At 36.8% G+C, this 25,955-nt stretch overlaps 1 protein-coding gene across 2 annotated transcripts in view; it reads left to right on the plus strand.

Moving 5' to 3' along the window:
• ITGB5 (integrin subunit beta 5) overlaps positions 1-25,955 on the plus strand; it is a 90,980-nt gene that overhangs the window by 30,966 nt on the left and 34,059 nt on the right. For both annotated transcript variants that reach the window (XM_087711717.1, XM_087711725.1), the window contains 6 exons: positions 1,006-1,174; positions 3,397-3,558; positions 5,697-5,792; positions 6,341-6,430; positions 10,430-10,564; positions 12,017-12,446. In XM_087711717.1, coding sequence (XP_087567843.1) covers positions 1,006-1,174; positions 3,397-3,558; positions 5,697-5,792; positions 6,341-6,430; positions 10,430-10,564; positions 12,017-12,446 — 1,082 coding nt within the window. The remainder of the gene's footprint in view (positions 1-1,005; positions 1,175-3,396; positions 3,559-5,696; positions 5,793-6,340; positions 6,431-10,429; positions 10,565-12,016; positions 12,447-25,955) is intronic.

Consider the following 25,955-nt stretch of genomic DNA (forward strand, 5'->3'; position numbering starts at 1 on the left):
CAGCTAATGATCCTGAACCTTGTAATCTATCCACAACATTTATATTATTCTGATCATCACAAAGAAGAAAGGTTTCAATCTTGTTAGCATACACATTATGAGCATACACAAAAACCAAGCTATTTTCATTAGGTATATTGCGCTCATGTAGGCTGGGGACAGTAGTTTAAATAAGATTATAAAAGGCGAATTCATTTACTGAAATGGTGCATTGATCTTGTGGGCCTATTTAGGTTGAAGTTTCTGTCCCAAGTAATTATTTAATTCAATAGTCAATCACACTATTCCTCATATAGCATTAGAAACTCTTAAATTCTTAAGCTAATTTTAAAATATTTATTTTTATTATTATTGTGAATATAGTTCCTTTGCCGGTTGGGAGAATTTAAGATATTTCATCCCTCAACTCTCTGTCAGAATCCATCTATGTCCACCAGTGAGGCAGGATGTTTGGGAACATACACAATTGGATGACCACAGCTCCATCCTCTAATGGAGACAGGAAAAGTGTGGTCCTTTTTAAAATAAAGGACAGTGTTCTCATTCTCTGCAGCTGCCTCTAACTAAAATAGACTTCTCCAAAAAGCTGCAGAAGGTTGAGATTAACAAAATAGAGGAACTTTTCTTTTGTAAAATTACTATATTGGTAATAATGAGTAACCAGTCTAGCCATGAAATTGTGTTAACATTTCTTTCTTTCCTATATGTTGCTAGCTTTGTCTGATTGGTTTTTTTAGTTTTGGAGAATACAGTATTGTGTCATTTCAGTGGTTCTATTTGCATGGATTATTTTATCTTTAGAAACCTCCTCATGTATTGGAGATCTCATCCATCCATAATGTTGAACAATTCTTTAAAAAGATTCTGTTCTCCATGAGTCAGAATCTTCATTTTTTTAAAAGAGTAAGATATATCTAAATTTCTAAATTTCAGCTTTGATGAGGGATGTATGAGATGTTATGATGTTTTTGTAACATCAATGTGTATTCTTTCTTTCTTTTTTAGATATAAGTTGTTCCCAAATTGTGTCCCATCCTTTGGGTTCCGCCATCTTTTATCCCTCACAGATGAAATAGATAGATTCAATGAAGAAGTTCAGAAACAGAAAGTTTCCCGCAACAGAGATGCTCCAGAGGGTGGCTTAGATGCAATCTTGCAAGCTGCTGTGTGCGAAGTAAGTAATTTGGGCCTCTGTGGGAATAATAATTGAAAGCAATTTTGCATGGCATGCTGATTGCCAGCACGATTAGCAATAGAAAATGATACATGGGCATGGTTTTGTTTTAGAAATTGATGCAAGAATTCTTATTATATTTGTAGTTATGGTATAAGTGCATCGTAGTAAGGATGCACTGGGTTGCTTTTCCATGTCATTTTGGTTGTACAGTATGAGGAAATATATTTTTCCCTCTGTATTGCTCTTTTCCCTTCTTAATATCTATCTGTATTTGAAATACAATTGTTTTACCTATCCCATCTTGAAGGATGGACATGCTCCAAGTGCTGTCAGCTAAGGAGTGAAGGCTGGCAGGGCCAGGGAGAAGGAATTTTTCTGCCAAGGCACCCACCATATGGAAGATAATTCCATCTGAGATTAGGGTAAATCCATCCCTACTGGCCGAAAAAAATGGTTTGGGGCTTGGGACACGAAAAGTGTGATATATATCTTAGCTTTGTTGTTTATGAAGCTCTGCTCCTATGTTTTTATTTTTTATCTCATATTATGAATTCTGTTCTTTTTATCTCATATTACGAATTCTCTGTTCTTCGATCTATCCTATTGTGTGCTGCCTGGAGTAACTTATGTGAGTTGTGCTGCTACATTAATCAAATGAGTAAAATGAAAGAAAAGCAAAATGCACTGGGTACCAGTTATTCTTCTTGCCTCTTTCTTCAAACAGTGGTTGCATTTTGCACAAGGGTTTTGATAAAATGTGCATTCTTTTTGCCTTTGCCTTTTGCTGAGCTGTGTAGCATTAGGACTTAATTGTGAAGGACCTGTTGTAACGTTGGATGTCTTTGACTTGTGCTTTTGTTTCTGTTGCCTGCTGTCCCTTGATGTTTTTTTTAAAAAACCTCTGCGCTGAGCAAAACAGAGTCTGCTTCTGAAATGCTCAGAAACAGTTGTCTCTTGTTAGCTGGCTCGGCAGAGATTCCTTGGCTGGCAAAATGACCATTACAATTTAAACTGCTGCTTGTAAAATCAAATGATAATATATCTATCACTTTCTTGGAAGGTGCATGATTTTTTTAGGAGAAACTAAAGACTGAACTGTGTTTTTGCACTTTCTACTAATAATATTTTTCATGCCTCTTTTTGATATTCTCTTCACATTTATATCGCTCTCCAAAAAATTGCGAAGTATAGATATAAAGTACTCAGTTTTTGTTCCAGAGCTGGGTGGGATCGGTAATAGTTTAACATCTACTGCGGTTTCAGTCTGAGAGTGGCCAATGAAAATATAGGCTGAGCATTTATTTCCCGTATGTTCAGCCCATATTAACTTCAAAATAAACAGTTTGGCTCTACAGTCCCCTTGAAAAATTGCTAGCCAGTAGTTATCCCAGCCTGTTTTGTTCTGTTACAGGATAGGAACTTTGGTTCACTGATTGTTGCTGAACTACAGTTCCCAGCCTCCTTTATTTCTCCTCATCTTAGCTCAAGTGCTGAGAGGTGTATCTTAACAACATTTGGAGAGACATTATTCTTTATCCTGTGTTAATCCAATACTGTTGGCTGATTCTTGCACACCATGCTTCACTTTTTTTCTGTCAGCCTCACATCCATTGTGGCATTTTGTTTGATGAACATTTGGTAGTTTATTTAGAACAGATATTTAGCTGTTAAAAAAATTGCTGGGTTCTACTAGTACAGGATAAAAATCCACTATGGATTATTCCCACTGTGCAGGCATTGGCCTCTGATAATGTCTAAGACAGGGGTCTCAAAATTTGGCAGCTTTAGGACTTGTGGACTTCAACTCCCCGGATCCCTTATGCTGGCTGGGGTATTCCACAAGCCTTAAAGTGGCCAAGTTGGGAGACCCCTGGTGTAAGAGAATAAGAAGACCATTCGCGGTTTCACTGAATTGAACTCTTGAAATATAATTGACCTCTTTTGTTGCAATGGTATGCTGGGCATCATTACATTGAGCTGTTCGTCTTTTCAAAAGTGTTTCAAAATTATATCCTGCGAATGAATTTACTTGTTTGGTACTGTCCCTTTTTATTTCAGTGCAGAATTTCTGATTGCAGAATTTAAAGATTTGGGTTTATAACCTATTTTGTTCTCGCTGGGGAGGAGGAGGAGGGGGTTGTATACTTACATTCCCTTTTCTGCATAAGCTTTTAAAGAGTGTGACAGAACTTCTATTTCTTACCTTGACTTTCATACAGAAAGAGATTGGGTGGCGGAAGGAGGCTTCGCACTTGCTGGTCTTCACTACTGATGATGTCCCACACATTGCGCTAGATGGAAAGCTGGGTGGTTTGGTGCAACCACATGATGGGCTGTGTCATTTGAATGAAGCCAACGAATACACAGCTTCCAATCAGCTGGTGAGAATGCACAGCCAGATATTCTTTCTTTTTCCCTTTACTAAGATGGTTCAGAATTGCGGTTTACTTCTGTGTGCATTTGTCCATTGCAGAGCTTGGACACATATTCAAGACCCAAAATATCTTTGTCTACCTAGTTATACACTCTAAAATATAGTGCTGTTTAAACAAATAAGAAAGAAAATGTGTAAGAAAATTGTCTTGCATTGATATTTTAAATATCTGAATTCCACTCCACTGCTCGCAACAGAATACTTTATGCCACCAGACTTGAAATTTTGGGCTTAGACAACTTAGAACTACTCCGTCTTCAGTCTGACCTAAGTATAGCACATAAAATTATCCGCTACAATGTTCTACCTGTCAATGACTACTTCAGCTTCAACCACAACAATACACCAACTCACAATAGGTACAAACTTAAGGTGAGCCGTACCAAACTCGATTACAGAAAATACAACTTCAGCAACAGTGATCAATGCCTGGAATGTTCTACCTGTCTCTATGGTTTCTTCCCAACCCCCCCCCCAAATTTTAACCTCAGACTGTCTACTGTTGACCTCATTCCTAAGAGGTCTGTAAAGAAGCGTGCATAAGTGCACCAACGTGGCTACCATACCTGTCCTAACACCCCCATTTATTTGTATCCATTTCATGTATTCATAATCTGGTATATACTTATATCTATTATCTTATACACACTTGACAAAATAAATAAACAAACAAACAAACAAACAAACAAACAAATAAATAAATAAATAAATAAATATAAAAAATAAAATAAAATAAAAACTTTTCATTCCTTCTGGACATAATAGAAATACATGGTGCACATTGGATTCCTGTAGTTCCTACAATCCTTCCTCCCCCCCCCCCAGTATTGGAAAGGATATTATGACACTCCAAACAATGCTTATTATTTTATGATTAATGCAAGTTAATATGCCTGATTTGGATGCAAAATTTCTTTTCCAATATTGACTGATCTCAGGAAAGCTAAGTGAAGTTGAGGCCGCTCAGTGCTTGGATGAAAGCCTACTAGGAGATCCATGGTTATAATTAGACCAATGTTTCTCAGTCTCAGCAACGTTAGGATGTGGGGACTTCAGTTTCCAGAATTCCCCAGCCAGCAGTATGGTTAGATCTGGCTAGTTACCCAAAATCAAGCTTGACTGAGAGGGATTTTGATTTCTAAATTAACATGGTTTAATTATGCAATAGTTTATAACAGCCTCAGTTATCTCAGATCATGACAATGTAAATATTCTCATTGACAAATTAGTAATAATAATTTCAAAGGACAAATAGCTCCTGATGAAACATCAACAGAGAGTGCTTCAGCTTTCCGAATGAAGCACTGCTTTGTTTTCCATAACCGTGGCCGCCTTTCTGTAGGCCAAGCAAAATGCCAACTCACACTGATTTTTTGGCCCTTTAATGAGCCTGTAACGTGCCCCTCCTCCCTGCTGGAAAGCTTTTCTGACTAGTTGTCCTATGGTAGCCTCCCGGAGCGCTTGAACAGAACAATCCTTTGTTTCCCAAGTAAACAAAAAAATATACATCTTAGTTGACCATTGCTGCAATTAATATACTAGTCTGGAATGCAGTGAAAAGCTGGTGCTCAAAAGTATGGCAGACAGGCTTAGGAGAACATCAGTTTCCTTTCCAAAGAAAGATACAGATAAATTTCTTTGAAAAATTGCTAGAAAAACGTTAGCATGTAGAAAATGATAGTTATTTAGCAGTTGATCTCTCCCTAAAGAGCTACATTCTTATGTACACTGAAATGCTTTTGTCCTCTACAATGTGGAACATCTTTGTAACCTATTCCAACAGACCTATGAAGTGTCATAATTTCACAGGTGATGATCCATCCTTTTCTTTGTTGATAGAAGGAAACATATTTTGGTTCATATTCATAGTTGAGTTCAGCTATTTGGCAAATGATTAGAGAATAATTCCACAATCAAAAAGAATTCTTGATTACATACAGTGAATAGACTTTTAAAGTCTATTCATTAGTAAATCTCATTCAAGTCAATGTAATAAAGGTAATCTACAGATTTGTGGGCTAAAAGCTGCATAATAAATAATGTTACATTATCATATTCTTACTTTGCTTTCCTTTTCCCTCTTAGGATTATCCTTCACTTGCACTTCTTGGAGAAAAATTAGCTGAGAACAACATTCATGTAATTTTTGCAGTGACCAAAAATCATTATATGCTTTATAAGGTAAATGCTAAATCAATCAATGTCTTTTTTTAGAACATTTGTCAAAGTGTCAGAATTTTTTTCCTGAACGTGAAAAAAGGCTAGGTTTTTTTTTGCAAAGAATAGCAGCATTGAATTAAAAAGCATTTGAGAATAATATTATGATTGGATTTTACAACCAGAACTAATTGCATGAAATTTAACTGCTCGTATAGCCCCTTCTTTTCCTATTTGATTCTTTTATTAATTTCAAGCTGAAGCTTTCCTTCAAAGAACTTAAGTTTTCTAAAGCAAATGGACAAACATTGACCACAATAGCACCAAAAATAGCTGTGGATTTAATCCTTCTGAACTCTGTATAACTCAATCTACTATTACTTAATTATATTACATGAAAGTTAATGTCTGCAAAGTAATTTCTCAGTGGCATTATTCCCTTTTATTACTCATTCTTTAATAACAATTAACATGAAAAAGACTGAAAGAACTATTAAAATGGATGAACTTTTGAGCATTGGAAGTTTTTTTGGTTTAGATTTCAATTTTCTTGTATGCTCTGTTTTAAAAAGAATCTCACGGCCCTAATTCCTGGAACAACGGTAGAGATTTTGTATCAAGACTCCCGAAATATCATCCAGCTTATAGTCAAAGCCTACAATGTAAGTTTCATACTTTTTAATTCAACTGTGAATGATCAATGAAAGGCATACTTAGAAAGATTATATTTCATTTCTTATCATTTGTGTACTCTTCATTTGCATTTCTTTTTCAAACTTGATTCGTGGGATTAACTTGAGTGTGTATGTGTGACATATATTTCTTTTGAGAGAGTAGAGCTAATCAGCTTTCTGCGTAGGGTATATATTATATTTCTTTTATTTGTTCTTGTCAATTACACACTTCATGGGATTCTTTTAGTCTCCTGCTTTTTTAGATTCAGTCTTCCAAACCTGATAGTATTTTCTTATCATAACTCAGGTCATTAGTATCAGAATATAACCAGTGGTAGTTTTTTTTTCCTGAACAAAATTCTTCTAGAAAGCTCTTACGCATTTTCTCTTGTGTATCTTTTCTCTTAAATTCTTAGTTGAAATATTACCAGGCTTCGAAGTATATTAGAGTTTACAGTCACCCAGTATTTGCATATAAAGTCATTTATGGCTACCCAGTTCCCAAAGACCCAAGTGGGATGTTTACATTATTTAAAATATAGAATCATAAACATTCCAAGTGAAATATTAAAAAAAATTAAACATAAATAAATTATTGAGCTCTACTTTTTTCTTTGATTTTTACCTGGTGCTTGTTTTAGAATACTGTTCGTATCATTGTACATAGTCTAGACCTTTTGAAATGGCTTTCATTGCCACAGGAGTCAAGGGTCCTGGCATTTTTGTAAATTCACCCATTGGAGTTACCTTAGTTCAATAATTGTGACCCTATATACCTTCCAGTTTCGTCCAACTAAAGGTTACAAACAAACAGACATGAGAGTTTCCATGGTATATAGAACTTAGATTCATTCAAAGACTGTAATCTAATGATCACATGTACCTCACAAAGCAATGTACACTTTTAGTAAAAATCCCTGCTACATAACAACAAACTGTGAGACAGTAGTTGGCACCAGACTGGGCTTTTAAATTCTCAACTTGTTAAGAGCTACTACCAAAACAGGTTTTCTCCGTTTTGTCTTCCTTTCAGTATATGTGTAAGCAATAGTTACAGGAAGGTTCTCACAATTCTACCTTGATGCTAGATTAGTTTAATTATATTTATTTTAAAAATCCAATTTTGCAGAAACTGGTTTGGGTGGCAATCATAACCACAAACAGCAGTCTTCAACCAGGTTGAAATTAGTCTGAAACAATGTTGCTATAACAATTTTCAAATTAGCAGTTAAGTTCTAATAATGAAGAAAGACTAAAGAATTTGAGAATGTCATCCAGATGGTAAGAAACTAGACAATGGGAGACTGAAAAAAAATCACTTATATTTCCTACTACTATGGATTCTCTCTATTTTGTATGCAATTCCTCTTGACAAACCATTTGTTACTTCATACTTCACACATTCTTCATTAACTTGGAGCTGCACATTCTTGGCTGCGCCCCACATTCAGTTTTCCTAAGAAAAGATTAGTGTATCGCTCTGCTGTTCAACAAAACAATTCCCGGTTCATTCAATAATTCAAAGTTTTTATGATTTCATCCAACCTTTTGCTTGTGTAAGAGATAGTTAAGGTTGGGCCTTCTCAAGCCTTGTGTGTTCTTAAGGTTGTGTGGCGCTGCTAAATCAGCTATTTTGAATGATTTACTTTGGAAGGACTAAAACCAGAAAACCGTGATGACATATAAAACTATTCCTTTTGTGGTCATACTAGCTTGTACCATTAATTGTGTTGATCACAATCATGATTCTTTGAATATTTTTTAAAAAAATTGATGAGAGTGTACCACTTTATGAGTGCTGAATATATCGGAATAACCTACTACAGTAGCAGTGGTAATTGTATAGTGAGGATTGAATTTTTACTGCCTGCTCATTGCTTGGCTTGTTTTGGAATGCTTTCTCTATATTGTTTTAAGACAGATAAGTGTTATGCCAGAAAGTTTATTACTTCCTTTCCATTCATGAATGCCAGAATAGCAGTACTGAGTTTTCATACAGTTAACATCTAAAGCTCTGCAGCTGCTATGGCTTGGGAAGCCAAAGCTATCTCATCTTGATAGAGCAACAGCAGTAACAGCAATAAGACCAACATATGTATTATACATAATGACTGATAAAGCGAGTAACCTTTTCAGTCCCATAGAATTAGAATGTGGCTCCCAGATTTAAACAGCCAATGCCCCAGAATAATTCTGTGGTGTTGGGAAACTCCAAGCCAGGCAGGGAAGAGGGATCAAGCAGGGAACTAGCTTTGAATCCTTGCATAGCTGCTTTAGTCATACTTTATTGTACATCGCTCAGAGTCCCTCTTTATGGGAGATGGGCTGTTCAGAAATGGAAAATAAATAAAAATAATAAATAAAATAATAAAGTAAAAAACCCACACAATAGCATAAAATAAAATGCCTGGCAGCTCCCCTCCCCCCAGTTCCATGGAAGTTTCTCTCTTCTCAAGAAAAGGCAAGCAGTCTGATTCTTATACTATAAGTACAGTAAAGTAATCAACTTGAACCTTTCATGTGTGGATCTAGTTGCTTGCACCTGATACATGGGTAATGCTATGAAAGGTCACAAGAGAGTCCTGAAAGAAAATATGCTTGGACCATGCTTCCCAGCTTCTTTCAAGGTGCTTGCCTTCAAGGATTTCGGCTACAGAACCATGTCTATATGTAGCAGTTTCCAATACCTACATTATCCAAGAAATCTTGAATTGATTTGCTGATGTACATTCTCGGACTTTACTCAGTAAAGGAGCACTGGCAAACAGGGAGAGAGAATAAATTAATTGATTGATTTATTACGTTTCCCCTTAAATAGCCTCCTGTAAATCACAAACATACGGCCCTACCACTAATAAGAATTAATTGATTAATTTGCATTAATTAGCCAATCTCATTCTGGCAGCTTTTATTAGCCAAATAGTTGGCTTCACCTTTCCAAATAACTTGTCCCTATTTTCCAATTGACTATAAAAACAGGACAATCAGCTGCACCTCCACATCACTTAAAATGCCGAGACCTAGTTGATTTGGCTGCAAGCAATTTGCCCTTAGGATTTTAGTTGCTTGAGATTACTCTGAAAGATATACTGATGAAATGACAGCAGAGAAGAACTGTTTCTTCATTGTCATGGAATAAACCACTGTATCTATGTTTGAGTTCTTCTTGTTTTCCAGCATTAATCTAGCCATTTTCTCTAGCATTTTCTTGAGCCAAGCATCTCAAATATCTGGATTCTGTGTGATTGAATATAATTCATATAAATAATTGTGTGTATCATCTGGATCATATCTCTACAGTCTACAGAACAACCAGGGTTCCAATAGCATTCCCAACTTAATTCGATACTGTAGACCACGAGTGACAAACTCACCACGTCTCATTGCTGTGACATTTCACGGCATTTCTCCCACTTGTAAAGCTGGGGTGGGCATGGCTTGCGTGCGATGCATCTGGCCTCCCCAGTTTGACACCCCTGCATAGACAGTCCCCCAGAATAATGGAGGATTCTCTGAGATTCTTTAGTCTGCAAGAACAGACAATTTTAGCAGATGTTTATCATAGTAGATGTATTCAATTTATTTTGATTAAGCTTGTGTAGAAGTTATGTGGAGGAGATGCTTCATAGCTACATAATATTGAAAATAGAACTTGCATGCTTTAAATTTTATGAAAATTATGTTAAACATTGCAACTTTCCCTGATATATTGATGTGGTGCCTTCATGAAGAAAAAAGTTTCTAATATTTTCATACTGAGGAACCTTCTGAATAGGTGGAAACTATATTATCTTCCCCAAATAAATTCTCTGAAAACAGCTCATCTGTTTTAATTAGAAAGCGAAAAAAGCTTCTTTGTTAATTTACAATGTTTATACACTTTTACTTAATCTCTGAATAAGTGCTAGAAATCAAAACAGCTTTATGTTCACAAAGTGATAGATGTGCTTTAAAAATCAGTTCAATTAATTAATCTTTCTTTCCTAGAGTATTAGATCAAAAGTAGAGTTAACTGTCTGGGATAGTCCTGATGACATTAACTTGGCTTTCACAGCCACATGTCAAGATGGTTTACCACATCCTAGAGTCAGGAAGTGTGGAGACCTACAGATGGGAGACACGGTGAGTTTACCTCTATTTGTCATTTTGGGAAAAGTGGGTATTTTCTATGATATTTCCTTTAAAGAAGAAGAAACTGACCATTGTAACATTATTTTATTGTAATTCAATGGTGGTAGTAAAGGGGAATCTCTTATCAGTTGTAAATTTTTTGATGGTCTTTTTCTCTTTGACTTTTTGATACATATTTTTTTCTCTGTTCATTGGGGAGATTGCTCCTCTGGTGTCTTCTAAGGTTGTCTCAAGATCTCAAGGAATTGCTGGTGGGGGCTATTCGAGCCAGCCTGGGCCACATTGTTTAGCATTGTAGTAGTATTGCAAATATTTAATAATGAGTATTAAATTATTAGGAGGAATTCCCTCTACTCTCTAGTTAGAGGGGGCTGATTCTGTGCTCTTTTTCTAAATCAGGGAATGGCGTGGTTGGTATTATTTGTAGCTGAATGTGCTGCAAGTGCCATCTGTATGTTGCCATTTGGCATGTGGAAATAGAGCAGGCTGCTGTCCAGAAAAGCACAGAATCATAAGGGCTCCAAAAGAACAATGAGTTCTCCCTTGCCCTCATCTTTTTCAAACAAAACCCATTATGAGAAAGGCCCAGAAACAGGCTTTTGAATAAACCTGGGGCAGGGCTTATACCCGCATACATAAAGCACTTTCTTTTCAGTTGCTAGAATCTCTTCCTTCATTCTATTGGGCAAGGACGGGCTATAGCAGCAGATTTTTTTTTAACCAAGTTTCTCCCTTATTTTTTTAGCAACAGTTCTGCATTCTCCAAGCAGCTTGCAAATTTGTATTCCTGTAGAAAAAAAGAAAAGGCAGCACTTATTTGTAGTCTAAGCCAGGGGTCTTTAAATAATATTGAGATAAATACTATTTAGCTGTTTGTATAATTTGACAATTACAAAACTAAGCAGCTACTCGCTTATAAAAGACCATATGTATTTTTCCTCTATCTCAGTTAATAAAATATTTTAATTGTCTGATGAGTTTTCTTTAATGCCATCCCAGTCCCATGCATGTCTATGCAGAAATAAATTCACTGATTTGGATTTATTAACAGTGGAATGGCACTGAACATATAGGATCATCTCCTCAATTTTTGGTTTAAAGAACAACATTCTAAATAACTCTTTATAGAATATGAAAATTTTTAAGAATACATTTTTAAATTCAACAAATCCCTTAGCATGCTAGCTTCTATATTCTAGTTAGTACACACACATGTGTATATATGTGTGGTTACACACACACACACACACACACACACACACACACACAAATATAGAAGCCAGCATGCTAAGAGATGTGTATAAAAAGATTTACCTTGCACTATTAACCAGAATTATAGGTGCTTACAATTATGCTAATAATGTCTTTGACACTATCTACACATAAGTAAATTTTCAGGTTTCTGTTGCCTTTTCACTCTTGCTTCTTACTATTCCTATTTAGGTTTCCTTTGAGATATCAGTAGAGGCTCGGACATGCCCAGCTGAGAGCATCTCACACACCTTCACTATCAAACCAGATTGGTTTCGGGACACTGTAGAGGTGACTGTTTCTTACAACTGCACATGTGGATGTACCAAACAGATAGAGCACAACAGCAGTAAATGTAGTGGAAATGGCACACACGTGTGTGGATTATGTGACTGTAACCCAGGCCATGTAGGAGCCATGTGTGAATGCGAGGAAGGAGAGAGTGGGGCCATGTACCACAACATGTGCCGAGAAGCTGAAGGGAAACGTATCTGCAGTGGCCGTGGGGAGTGCTCCTGCCACCGCTGCGTGTGCTACAAAAGTGAATTTGGCAGGATCTACGGGCTCTTTTGTGAGTGTGACGACTTCTCCTGTCCAAGATATAAAGGCATTCTCTGCTCAGGTATGTTTTAGATTTTCTCAAAGTTCATTTGGGTAAGCAGGGGGCACCTCAGTTATTTTTGTTTGTTTGCTTGCTTGCTAATGCTGCTACAATTCAATATGACTTTGAGCATCTTATACTTCATAGTGTAGCATAGTGTGCGATGGCATGGCATGAGATAACAACAGGGCTAAAATAGATATCATAACATACTATGACTTTACAATCATAGTAATCACACACAATAATTAGGAATCACTTGGGGATGTGTCATCCAGTGCAATCCAGTTGTACAAGTCCTTTCCAAAGCCCCTCTAAAAGACACTAGAAAGAGATAGAGACATCTTTATATCCAAGAGTAAGTAAGCAGTTCTAGGTAGACTCAGCTATAAAGAAGAGTAATCCTCAAGGTCCATAATGGTACCATTCCCTACGGGTTGGGATCTACAACAAGCCTTCCCTACCAGATCTTACAAATGGGCATTGCAGTCTCAAAGATGCCTGGATCCTAAGCTATAAAAGACCGTATAAGGTCACCTTGAATTATATTGGAAGCCTATTTCTCTCAGTGGAGGTATTATCTCAGTGGAGGTGTTACAAATCAAGATGATTCCATTACCTTTTGAGCCATTGCATTTCGGACCACTTCTGAATGGTCTTCAAGGGCAGCCCCTCCTAAAATTCATTGTGCTAATTTAGTTGATTTATTGACCACCACTCAAATACATCTTACGAAAGGTGCTAGTTCATCATAAGAATAAAAGATTGAGACTTTACGTTTCTCTTATCCTTTCTCTTCGCTATGTTAAACGTATATTCATTTGGGAGCCACACAACGGGATTGTTTCCTAAAGTTATAAGTTAATGCATTTTTACTTACTACATTGGTACCTACAGTGCATTGTCATCAAGTGGAGTCAGACTTAAATTTAATGTTCACTACACAAAATAAGTGTAATATTTTCCATTGGGCGAGAAAATTTATCATTAATCAAGGAGAAATTAGATGGGTTTTTTTCTTCCCTGGTAATAAGTATTACCTGATAGGTAATGAGATTAAGAGATACATGAAAGGGAAAGGGAACCCACACAACAATATGAGGGAGAATGCTGTATACAATGTTTTCGCTTGCCTGAGGTTGTAGTCTTAGACTGGCTTTATATGCAAGAAGGGAATGCAAGCTGCAGATTTTATGAGCATGCTTTTCCTTTGGCAAAGACACTTTGTGTGAAATGCATGGAAATATTGTGCAGAGGATGTTGTGTCTAGAGTTCTGGGACATGAAGATTCCCAGAAATAATGGACATGAAAAGAGGCAGGTTGGAAGGGCTTCTATGAATTTGAGTAAGATGTAGTGGCCTGATTCCAGGGCTTTTGGGACTTTATTCAATCTTGCTGACTATTAAGGTCAAAGAACAAAATATCATACAGGAAAATGGACTTGCACACGGTTTTTATGAACCGTACAAAAATAGATTTATATCATCAGCTGAGCCTGAGTCATGCTGCCCACACATGATTCCTGTAAAGACACAGTTCAAAGTTTAAATGAAAGGAGAAAAAAAAGATTTGAAAACTATAGCAATGACTGCAGAGAAAACTGAGAGGAAATGCAAAAAGATTATTTGATGACTCAGTTTCCGCTTTTCCTCCTCCTCACCACCCTCATTCAGAAGGCCTTATGGGATGCTAACCTTTATTTACAGTGAAAGCTTAGATGTATTTTCAAGAATTCCTGCTGAGGAAGTTGGAAAAGAAGGAGAGAGACATAGAACAGAAAAGTTCAAACAATAACCCTTAAAGCATGGGTGCCCAATATTGGAACCTTAAGACATAGCTACCTGGGGAATTCTGGGGTTTAAAGTCCTCAAGTCTTATAGTTGCCGTGGTTGGACACTACTGCTTTATTTAATAATTATATGGTGAGCCTCTTCCTAGCAAGTACAAAAGAAAAAAACTTGATTCAGTTCTAGTAACACTGGTGTAAGAAACACTTATTCGTACCAGACAAATCTCTTTGGCAAACCCCATAAAAAGTGACCTATTGAATGTGAGATAAACTGCACAAGAATAGATGTTCCTAAGTCACCAAAGCCTTGTTTGATAGGAAGGATCACCATTTGTTGATTTGTTGGTTTGTTTCGTTTATTAAAAGTTGCTCTCACCACCCTCTGTTCTCAAATAAACATGGAAATAATAGCATACTTTAAACTAGAATGGGGGATAGGAGAAGTAAATTGTTAAAGTAGGGAAAGGAATGAATCAACAGTTCTGCACTTATTAGACTATAATTTAAAGCCAACTAAGCTTCTCCAAATTAGCTGGATAAAAACGTTTTACCATATCCAAACATCATAGGACATCTAGAGAGCTACAGGTTAGGAATCCTTCCTTTTCCTAGGCTTCTCCTTTTACTTATTTTATTTTTTATAAATGACAGACAAAGTTGATAAAATCCGCTTAGTTTTAGAAGCATCAAATCTGGCTCTGATTACATTCGGTGGCATTCAAACACAGGAAAACAAGACTTCCCTGAGGGAAAGAAAGGGTTTGTAAAAACAATCAGTGACAGTGAAGCAGTAGAATAATTAGACACAATGAAGAGAACATGGTAATGAGTGCATTGTTCTGCACAAAATAATATTAATAATAGAACGATAAAGAAGTTCCCCTCAGTACTTGATGGTAGAAGCTTGTATGTTCTTGTCTGGAGGTTTGGACTGTAAATTGTACAGTATTGTTTAAGGGTGGATTTTTTGTTTTGTTTTTTGCTTTGGGGGAAAATATGTTTTATAGTTTGATGACTTGGCTGTCTGGAAACATTCCCAGAGTGATTCAGTAGAACTTCAAATGCCATGCAAGACAACATGAGACCTTGTGGTTTATAGATGAAAACAGTCTACATGGGTAGAATAAATCCTCCAACACATGGCATATTCAGTCATGCAAATAAAATAAAAATATTCATATGCTGAGTAGAAAAAGTGAAGATCATTGGTGGAGCAACAAAAATGGGAGAAGTTGAACCAATTTATGCATTGCCAAATGTTAGCATTTGAATGGAGTACTGGATGCTATAGTACTCTATTACCAGTGCCATTGTGGCCCGCCAGCAGCCAGCAGAGCTGGCAGCAGATTCAGACAGTGAGTAGGTTGGGGAGGAACTGTGTTGGTGGCAGAGAAGGGGCCAGAGCTGTATGCCAGTTATCAGCTGCCTTCAAAGTCTGACATCAGTGAGGCAGATGAACAGCTAGAGCTTGTTCCCAGTGTGCGCATGCACAGAGTTGCCAGATGAAGGGAATAGCTAAATCCTCCCTTTGCTGGATGTGAATGAGCAGAATTCACAGTAAATTGATAAAAGGGACTTTTGTTGGGCAAGGAGTTTGCTTCATGCTCTTAGGAAGCCTAGGTCAGAACACATTAAATAATAATAATAATAATAATAATAATAATAATAATAATAATAATAATAATAATAATAATAATAATACTAACTCAAAAACAAAAAGAATTGAAGGATAAGATCATGGAGCATTTTCTGCTTAATGAGGAAAGGCAACGTTTACCATCACTAAAAACTGTGCCGAAGAAAATTTTGGCCCCTATCATGAAAATGGTTAATGCAGTGTTTTCAACAATTGAACCGGGATCCATCTTGGAAACAAACCAGTTAATGTACAGCGCAGCTGTAATAGTCACTAATGAACTAGGCATTAAAATTAAAGTACCTAGTCATACAACAGAAAAAGCATCAAAGCCAAAGTGGAAAATCCGTTTAGAACAAAAAATAAAAAAATTAAGGGCAGATGCTAGTAACTTAAAGAACATGCATGAGCAACGGCTTAAAAACAACAAAATCATAGATCGGCTAATCAGGAGATATAGATTGGATACAAGAAACATCAATGAAGCTGTAGAGATTGTAAAACAGCAGATAACAGCAACAGCTAGAAAAATTGAAAGATATGAGGCACGAATCATCCAATATAAACAAAATCAGCAATTTCGATCAGACCAACGGCGTTTTTATCAAAGTCTTAATGTAAATGGTGACACCAAAAGTGAAAAACCAGAAAAACAGGCCACAGTTGAATTCTGGAAAGAATTGTGGGAAAATGCAAAGGACTACAACAAGGAAGCAAAGTGGATACATGACTTTGAGAAAAGCATTGGCAACAAACAAATGCAAGTATTAGAAATAACAACTGAGATGGTCAAAAATCGAGTGAAAAAGGTAAAGAATTGGACATCACCTGGAAAGGACCAATTACATGGTTTCTGGCTCAAATATCTGACCAGTTTACATGCAATATTGGCCAGGCAACTGAATGAAATTTTACAAAAGGGCCAAATTGATGAATGGTTGACAACTGGAAAAACATACTTGATTCAGAAAGATCCAACTAAAGGAACAACACCTGAAAACTATAGACCAATAACATGCTTGCCAACAACCTTCAAATTACTCACAGGCATTATTGCAGATAACATGATGGATTATTTGGAAACAAACAACATCCTGCCAGTAGAGCAAAAAGGCAACAAAAGAAGGAGCAGGGGGACAAAAGATCAGCTTCTAATTGATAAAATGATATTAGAAAATTGTAAGAACAGAAAAACGAACTTGAATATGGTCTGGATTGATTACAAAAAGGCAATTGACTCACTGCCACATAGTTGGATCATAAAATGCTTAGAAACAACTGGCATTAGCAAAAATATTACATCCTTTACTGAAAAGGCAATGAAACAATGGAGAACTGAGTTGGCAGTAGGGAATGAGAGCTACGGAATGGTTAACATCAAGCGAGGAATTTTCCAGGGTGATTCACTTTCACCTCTTCTCTTCATCATCGCAATGATCCCACTATCAGTAATCTTTAAAAAAATGAAATTAGGCTACCAAACAGCCAAAAAAGCTGAAAAAATTTCGCATTTACTATATATGGATGATTTGAAACTCTATGGAAAGTCAGAAATAGAAATCCAATCATTGACAAATACAGTCCGAGTATTCAGCACCGATATTTCAATGCAGTTTGGCATGGAAAAATGTGCCACTGTATCCATAAAAAGGGGCAAAATCACTGCATGTGAGGGAATTGAAATGCCCAATGGCCAACTAATTAAATGCAATGAAAATGTAGTCTACAAATACTTAGGCATTCTGCAGTTGGATAACATCAAGCATGGAGAAGTAAAAACTATTGTCAGGCGAGAGTACACTAACAGAGTTAGGAAAATTTTGAAATCTAAATTGAATGGTGGAAATACAATCAAGGCCATAAATACCTGGGCAATACCAGTTATAAGATACACAGCTGGCATAGTTAACTGGACACAAACTGATTTGGACCTTTTGGACCGAAAAACCAGAAAACTAATGACAATGCACTACAGTTTACATCCACGTGGTGATACTGATAGACTGTACCTGCCCCGAAAATCAGGTGGCAGAGGATTATTACAAGTGAAGCAAACAGTTGAAGAAGAAAAACATGCACTGGCTGATTATTTAAAAGAAAGTCAAGAACATCTATTAATCGAAGTAAAGAACAAAAATCTACTGAAGGCCCAACAGACGAAACAAGAATACAGAAAAGATGTGATAAAATCAAGAATGGAGAGTTGGCAGAACAAAGCACTGCATGGCCAATTTCTGGAAAAAATAAAAGATAAAGTGGAAAGTGAACAAACTTGGTTATGGTTAACAACAGGTACATTAAAGAAAGAAACAGAGTCACTAATCCTGGCTGCGCAAGAACAAGCTATCCGCACAAATGCCATTAAGGCCAAAATCGAAAAATCCTCTGATGATGCCAAATGCAGACTTTGCAAAGAAGCTGACGAAACTGTTGATCACATACTCAGCTGCTGTAAAAAAATCGCCCAGACTGATTATAAATTGCGGCACAATTCAGTAGCACAAATGATCCATTGGAATTTGTGCAAAAATTATAATATTAAAACAGCAACAAACTGGTGGGAACATCAGCCTGAAAAAGTCACAGAAAATCAGATGGTCAAGATCTTGTGGGATTTCCGTATACAAACCGACAAAATACTGGCGCATAATACACCAGACATCACACTGGTTGAGAAAAATAAGGTCACAATCATAGACATCGCAATACCAGGTGATAGAAGGGTCGCCGAGAAGGAACATGAAAAAATCGCAAGATACCAGGACTTAAAAATCGAAATTCAACGACTATGGCACAAACCAGCAGTGGTAATTCCAGTGGTAATTGGCACACTGGGTGCTATTCCAAAAGCACTGGAATTACATTTAAAACAGTTAAATATTGACAAAATCACCATCAGTCAAATGCAAAAAGCCGCACTGCTTGGATCTGCACGCATATTACGAAAATACGTTACGACGTCCTAGGCCCCTGGGTGGGGCCCGACTAGTAACCAATGCCAAATCCGGCGAAACAACTGGCCGCTGTGATACAATTGTATAATAATAATAATAATAATGAAAAGAGCCAAAGAAGCTGAAAAAATTTCGCATTTACTATATATGGATGATTTGAAACTCTATGGAAAGTCAGAAATAGAAATCCAATCCTTGACAAACACAGTCCGAGTATTCAGCACCGATATTTCAATGCAGTTTGGCATGGAAAAATGCGCCACTGTATCCATAAAAAGGGGGGAAATCACACTGGTTGAGAAAAATAAGGTCACAATCATAGACATCGCAATACCAGGTGATAGCAGGGTCGCCGAGAAGGAACATGAAAAAATCGCAAAATACCAAGACTTAAAAATCGAAATTCAATGACTATGGTACAAACCAGCAGTGGTAATTCCAGTGGTAATTGGCACACTGGGTGCTATTCCAAAAGCACTGGAATTACATTTAAAACAGTTAAATATTGACAAAATCACCATCAGTCAAATGCAAAAAGCCGCACTGCTTGGATCTGCACGCATATTACGAAAATACGTTATGACGTCCTAGGCCCCTGGGTGGGGCCCGACTAGTAACCAATGCCAAATCCGGCGAAACAACTGGCCGCTGTGATACAATTTTATAATAATAATAATAATTAAGGGCAGATGCTAGTAACTTAAAGAGCATGCATGAGCAACCGCTTAAAAACAACAAAATCATAGATCGGCTAATCAGAAGATATAGATTGGATACAAGAAACATCAATGAAGCTGTAGAGATTGTAAAACAGCAGATAACAGCAACAGCTAGAAAAATTGAAAGATATGAGGCACGAATCATCCAATATAAACAAAATCAGCAATTTCGATCAGACCAATGGCATTTTTATCAAAGTCTTAATGTGAATGGTGACACCAAAAGTGAAAAACCAGAAAAGCAGGCCACAGTTGAATTCTGGAAAGAATTGTGGGAAAATGCAAAGGACTACAATAAGGAAGCAAAGTGGATACATGACTTTGAGAAAAGCATTGGCAACAAACAAATGCAAGTATTAGAAATAACAACTGAGATGGTCAAAAATCGAGTGAAAAAGGTAAAGAATTGGACATCACCTGGAAAGGACCAATTACATGGTTTCTGGCTCAAATATCTGACCAGTTTACATGCAATATTGGCCAGGCAACTGAATGAAATTTTACAAAAGGGCCAAATTGATGAATGGTTGACAACTGGAAAAACATACTTGATTCAGAAAGATGCAACTAAGGGAACAACACCTGAAAACTACAGACCAATAACATGCTTGCCAACAACCTTCAAATTACTCACAGGGATTATTGCAGATAACATGATGGATTATTTGGAAACAAACTACATCTTGCCAGTAGAGCAAAAAGGCAACAAAAGAAGGAGCAGGGGCACAAAAGATCAGCTCCTAATTGATAAAATGATATTAGAAAATTGTAAGAACAGAAAAACGAACTTGAATATGGCCTGGATTGATTACAAAAAGGCACTTGACTCACTGCCACCTAGTTGGATCATAAAATGCTTAGAAACAACTGGCATTAGCAAAAATATTACATCCTTTACTGAAAAGGCGATGAAACAATGGAGAACTGAGTTGGCAGTAGGGAATGAGATCTATGGAATGGTTAATATCAAGCGAGGAATTTTCCAGGGTGATTCACTTTCACCTCTTCTCTTCATCATTGCAATGATCCCACTATCAGTAATCTTTAAAAAAATGAAATTAGGCTACCAAACAGCCAAAGAAGCTGAAAAAATTTCGCATTTACTGTATATGGATGATTTGAAACTCTATGGAAAGTCAGAAATAGAAATCCAATCATTGACAAACACAGTCTGAGCATTCAGCACCAATATTTCAATGCAGTTTAGCATGGAAAAATGCGCCACTGTATCCATAAAAAGGGGCAAAATCACTGCATGTGAGGGAATTGAAATGCCCAATGGCCAACTAATTAAATGCAATGAAAATGTAGTCTACAAATACTTAGGCATTCTGCAGTTGGATAACATCAAGCATGGAGAAGTAAAAACTATTGTCAGGCGAGAGTACACTAACAGAGTTAGGAAAATTTTGAAATCTAAATTGAATGGTGGAAATACAATCAAGGCCATAAAACCTGGGCAATACTAGTTATAAGATACACAGCTGGTATAGTTAACTGGACACAAGCTGATTTCGACATTTTGGACTGAAGAACCAGGAAACTAATGACAATGCACTACAGTTTACATCCACGTGGTGATACTGATAGACTGTACCTGCCCCGAAAATCAGGTGGCAGAGGATTATTACAAGTGAAGCAAACAGTTGAAGAAGAAAAACATGCACTGGCTGATTATTTAAAAGAAAGTCAAGAACATCTATTAATCGAAGTAAAGAACAAAAATCTACTGAAGGCCCAACAGACGAAACAAGAATACAGAAAAGATGTGATAAAATCAAGAATGGAGAGTTGGCAGAACAAAGCACTGCATGGCCAATTTCTGGAAAAAATAAAAGATAAAGTGGAAAGTGAACAAACTTGGTTATGGTTAACAACAGGTACATTAAAGAAAGAAACAGAGTCACTAATCCTGGCTGCGCAAGAACAAGCTATCCGCACAAATGCCAGTAAGGCCAAAATCAAAAAATCCTCTGATGATGCCAAATGCAGACTTTGCAAAGAAGCTGATGAAACTGTTGATCACATACTCAGCTGCTGTAAAAAATCGTGCAGACTGATTATAAATTGCAGCACAATTCAGTAGCACAAATGATCCATTGGAATTTATGCAGGAACAAGAAAAAATTGCGAAATACCAGGACTTAAAAATTGAAATTCAACGATTATGGCACAAACCAGCAGTGGTAATTCCAGTGGTAATTGGCACACTGAGTGCTATTCCAAAAGCACTGGAATTACATTTAAAACAGTTAAAAATTGACAAAATCACCATCAGTCAAATGCAAAAAGCCGCACTGCTTGGATCTGCACGCATATTATGAAAATACGTTACGACGTCCTAGGCCCCTGGGTGGGCCCGACTAGTAACCAATGCCAAATCCGGTGAAACAACTGGCTGCTGTGATACAATTGTATAATAATAATATCCACTGTTAGCAAATGTTACCCATATCTTACACTGCAGGGAATTCTGTAGATATTATGTCAACATAAATTAATCCTACCTATAGAACAGACCACAAATTACAGGTGCGAAGTACACAGTTTAAACTTAGCAAATTAAAAAGTACCTGTGTCAGGAAGAATTGACCTGGAAGACATACAGTCAAAGCATAGACCTTTATCAGGAATTGATTAAATTATTCAGAAGAGAACCTGAAAAATTATAAAAAGAGATTAGGGTTATTTTGAAAAGTGAGCAAGAAAGAATAGTCTCATAATTTCATAGAGGAGAAAATCCAGTGGTTTGCAGAGAAAAATATCATAAATAAAGGCACAAAATGAAAGCACTGTGCAATCAAAAAGGCACGATGCACACCAGTTTTTAATTTGAAGCAAGAGGGCAATAGGAAAAATGACTTAATCAAGAAGATCCACATAGGAAAATAACAAGACAGTGAAAATGAGAGCACCTTTCAAAAAGTTCAAAGAAATCACAGGGGGGGTGGGGAATTAGAGTGAAACTTGGATTTTGTTTTTGGCCATTCAATCACGTCCAATTTGGAGATTGCCTGGACAAATCAATGAAGTTTTCTTGGCAAGCTTTTTCAGAAGTGGTTTGACTTGCCTGCTTCCAGAAAGAGTGATTGGTTACCCTCCTGGCTTCATGTCTAAGGTGGGACTAGAACTCACACTCATCAGCTTTCTTAACCAGATACTTAACTATCTACACCAAACTGGCTCTGAAGCTTGGAATACTCAGGAATAATCCCAAAAGAGACATAATAAACACAAAAGATGAGGTATGACAGCAATAAACCAACTATCACATAGGAAAGCATCAGGTGAAAATGAAGTAAACCTTAAATTGTTTAAAGTTGCTGGAGATAAGATAAAGCATCAACACATAGTGAACTAAACAGTACAGTCTAGAGACTGAAAAAAGATCAGAGATGTCAGGGAATGTGCAATCTATCATCCTATTTCAATAATTTCTTCCTCCTCCCTCCCTTCCTTTCTCTTTCTCTCTCCCACCCCCCACCTCCCACCCCCATAATCCCAGTTAAACACAAAACCAGATAGTTATGGAGAATGTAAACAGGAGGGTTAGCTTTAATTTATTATTATGTTGTTAATCTTTGGTAAGATTCACAGCCTTTGGGGCTGGTTGGTAGCTCAACAGCTCGAGTCCTAGCCAAGGACCTAGGAACTGTTAAGGTAATGTCAGAGGATATAAGCTGTTCCAAGTAGGGTGGTTTTTTTGTAGAATCAGAATGTTCAAGTCTGATCAATTTAAAATTTCCAAATAGCGAGATAGCCCTTTAGGTATTGCTCCAAGAGTTCCAATTACAATCGAGACAACACACGATTTCTTTTTCCACAGTCGCTCAACTTTAATTTGCAAGTCCTGCTACTTTATGATTTTTTCTTGCTGTTTATCTTCAATTCGTACATCTCCAGGTATTGCAATGTCAATGAACCATATTTTTTTCTTTTCAACTATTGTTATGTCAGGTGTGTTGTGGGCCAAGTGCCTGTATGTCTGGATTCTGAAGTCCCACAAGATCTTGACTTTCTCATTCTCTAAAACTTTCTGAACCTAATAATACTGCATTGATTATCTTGGATTGTGGAATTGATTATCTTGGATTGTGGAATATATTAAAGTTCATAAGCACACAAAAACACATGATTACTGTTTGGAAGAACCAGCACAATGAACAAGAATCTACAATGAAAATCGAATTGATACAGAATGATTCAGAATAGGAAAAGGATAATAAGGGTGCATGTTTTCCTCCTGGACAACAAATATAACAATAGCAGAATTGGAATTGATGATAGTTGGAATCAAATTATGATGCTGAAGTGACAACAGTTGGACGTACATAATCAGAATTATGTACTTACTGTAGTCAATAATAAAGAAATCTGTAGGAACATATTCAGAAAGTAAAATAGAAAATGAAAAATTCATGTAAATGTTAAATATTAACAGGTTGAAGGTAATATCCTAGTTGTCTTATGGTTAACAATGAAGAAGACAAAGTGGTAAACAGAGTGATTAAAACAATAGTATTTCTTGTATGTATGTAATGTATGTTTGGGAATCCAGGACACTGAGAAAGACTGAGAAGGTGCCTTCAAAGTATAGATCTGAAGTTGGTTACAAAGAATGCTGTGAATTGCAAGAGGAACCCAATAATCATGGACCAAATAAGCACTGACTCCTATCTTGAACGGGATGGTGAGCGAGCAGAAACTGCCATACTTTGGGTATTCAATGCCAGTGGATGACAGACTATTACAAATGACTCTGTGGGGCAAATAGGAGATGAAGATGATGGATAAATTGGTTGAATGGAATCAAAGAGATTTCATTAATGTCCCTGGAAGAGCTGCAGATAGATAGTCACTAAAGCACAATGAGATGGCAAGCACCTCTATTTGTCCATGCAGCCATCAGGAAATGTGTTTGATTCGGTGGCACTTAATTAAAAATTCTGATTCTGATCATTTTGTTCAACTATAGAAATCAGTTAAATTGAGTGTCATGGTGGTCTAGTGGTGAAGACACTTGCTTCCCACTCAGAAGGTTGAGAGTTTAATCTTAGGTAGTGGCAGATATTCTCTCCTAAGACGCAAAAATAAAATATCTGCTGTGAACTCCATGTAGATGTCAGGAAGGATATCTGCCCAATAAAATGCTCAGCTCCATAACCCAAATAGGGACTACAAAGTTGTAAAAAGGAAGTTTTATATAATTCAGTTAAGTTTATCTGCTGCATTGATTCGGTGATTTGATAACATCACTCAGTAAGTTTGTTCTTGTATAGGTCCATATTGATTTTAGTTTTTTTCATTTCTGAATCAATGAAACCAAGTAGTAGTTTTAAATCCCTGCCTTGATCTATGAATTGCTTTATCTCAAGTATTCCAGCGATGCTATAAGAAGGAAATAGGGAAAAATATCTACTTTTATTGGCTTCTTAGAAAAATAAACTCTTTGTGAAGATCTGTATAGCTAACATATCTAGATATTATCAGTTCTTTCTTATGCTTGGGATATTTCTAATTCATGACACTTCTGGCAAACTATTTATGATTTCTGTTTAAAAACTATTTAAAAACTGTGAGCAAAAGTGAGGTGTGTTAGTCTGTTTTAACATAATTTCACTTCAGGGGTTCTGAAAAGGGGTTAGACATGGCGTGCTTCTATTCATATTGCTAAGGAGGTTAACATCGTGAAATATGAGAAGTTTAGACCACTCAGTTATAATGAGCATTGACATAAACAGCAGGAAGTGGCATACTCTTTTTGGTTTTTACTTATAGCAAGGAGGCTTTTATTGTATGCATTAGATTGAAGGGAATACTACCATGCTTGGAGTTTCAATATTGTTGAGTTATGTCCTTCTCCTTTTTTTTCTTTTTTAAGAAAATGCTCTGTGTGTGTGTCTGTCTTGAGATTGTCAGTGTGATTTGGCTCTTGGGTTCTTGCAAACAATTTGTTAGCATCCCAATCTGGCAAATATCTCTTTCTCACTCCAAGTTGCTCACTCGCGTATCTTCCCGTCTTCTTCAGAGTGAAGAGCAGAGAAGAGAACTGTCTGGAGTTATCGCTGCCCTAAAGCAGCCTGTTAAAGTTCTCTTTAAAACCAATTAATAAAACACTGGGAGGAAAAAAGAACCTAATTCTATGTTGCTGATAAATTTCTGGTCTCTTTACTTCCAAGTTTTATTTTTCTTTCTTGTTTCTTTTCTTTTGCCTATCTTGCCTCCCCCTCCCCCCATGCTTAATAAATTAAAATATTAAGTTACTATGCACCCTTTTGGGATTCCTCTTCTTTCTTCAGTGCAGAAACCTCCTGCTTTCTCCCTTCTCATATTTTCCTGCCCAGCAAGACATCATGTTGATGGATATCATGCCCATGAAGCTCCAGGAACACTGAGGGCGTGGCTAATTTCATCAGATCTGGGCTATGCAA

This window comes from Thamnophis sirtalis, unplaced genomic scaffold (genome assembly GCF_051295495.1).
Source record: "Thamnophis sirtalis isolate CommonGarterSnake01/CBP01778 unplaced genomic scaffold, rThaSir2_p1.2 scaffold_1, whole genome shotgun sequence".
Taxonomy (NCBI): Eukaryota; Metazoa; Chordata; class Lepidosauria; order Squamata; family Natricidae; genus Thamnophis; species Thamnophis sirtalis.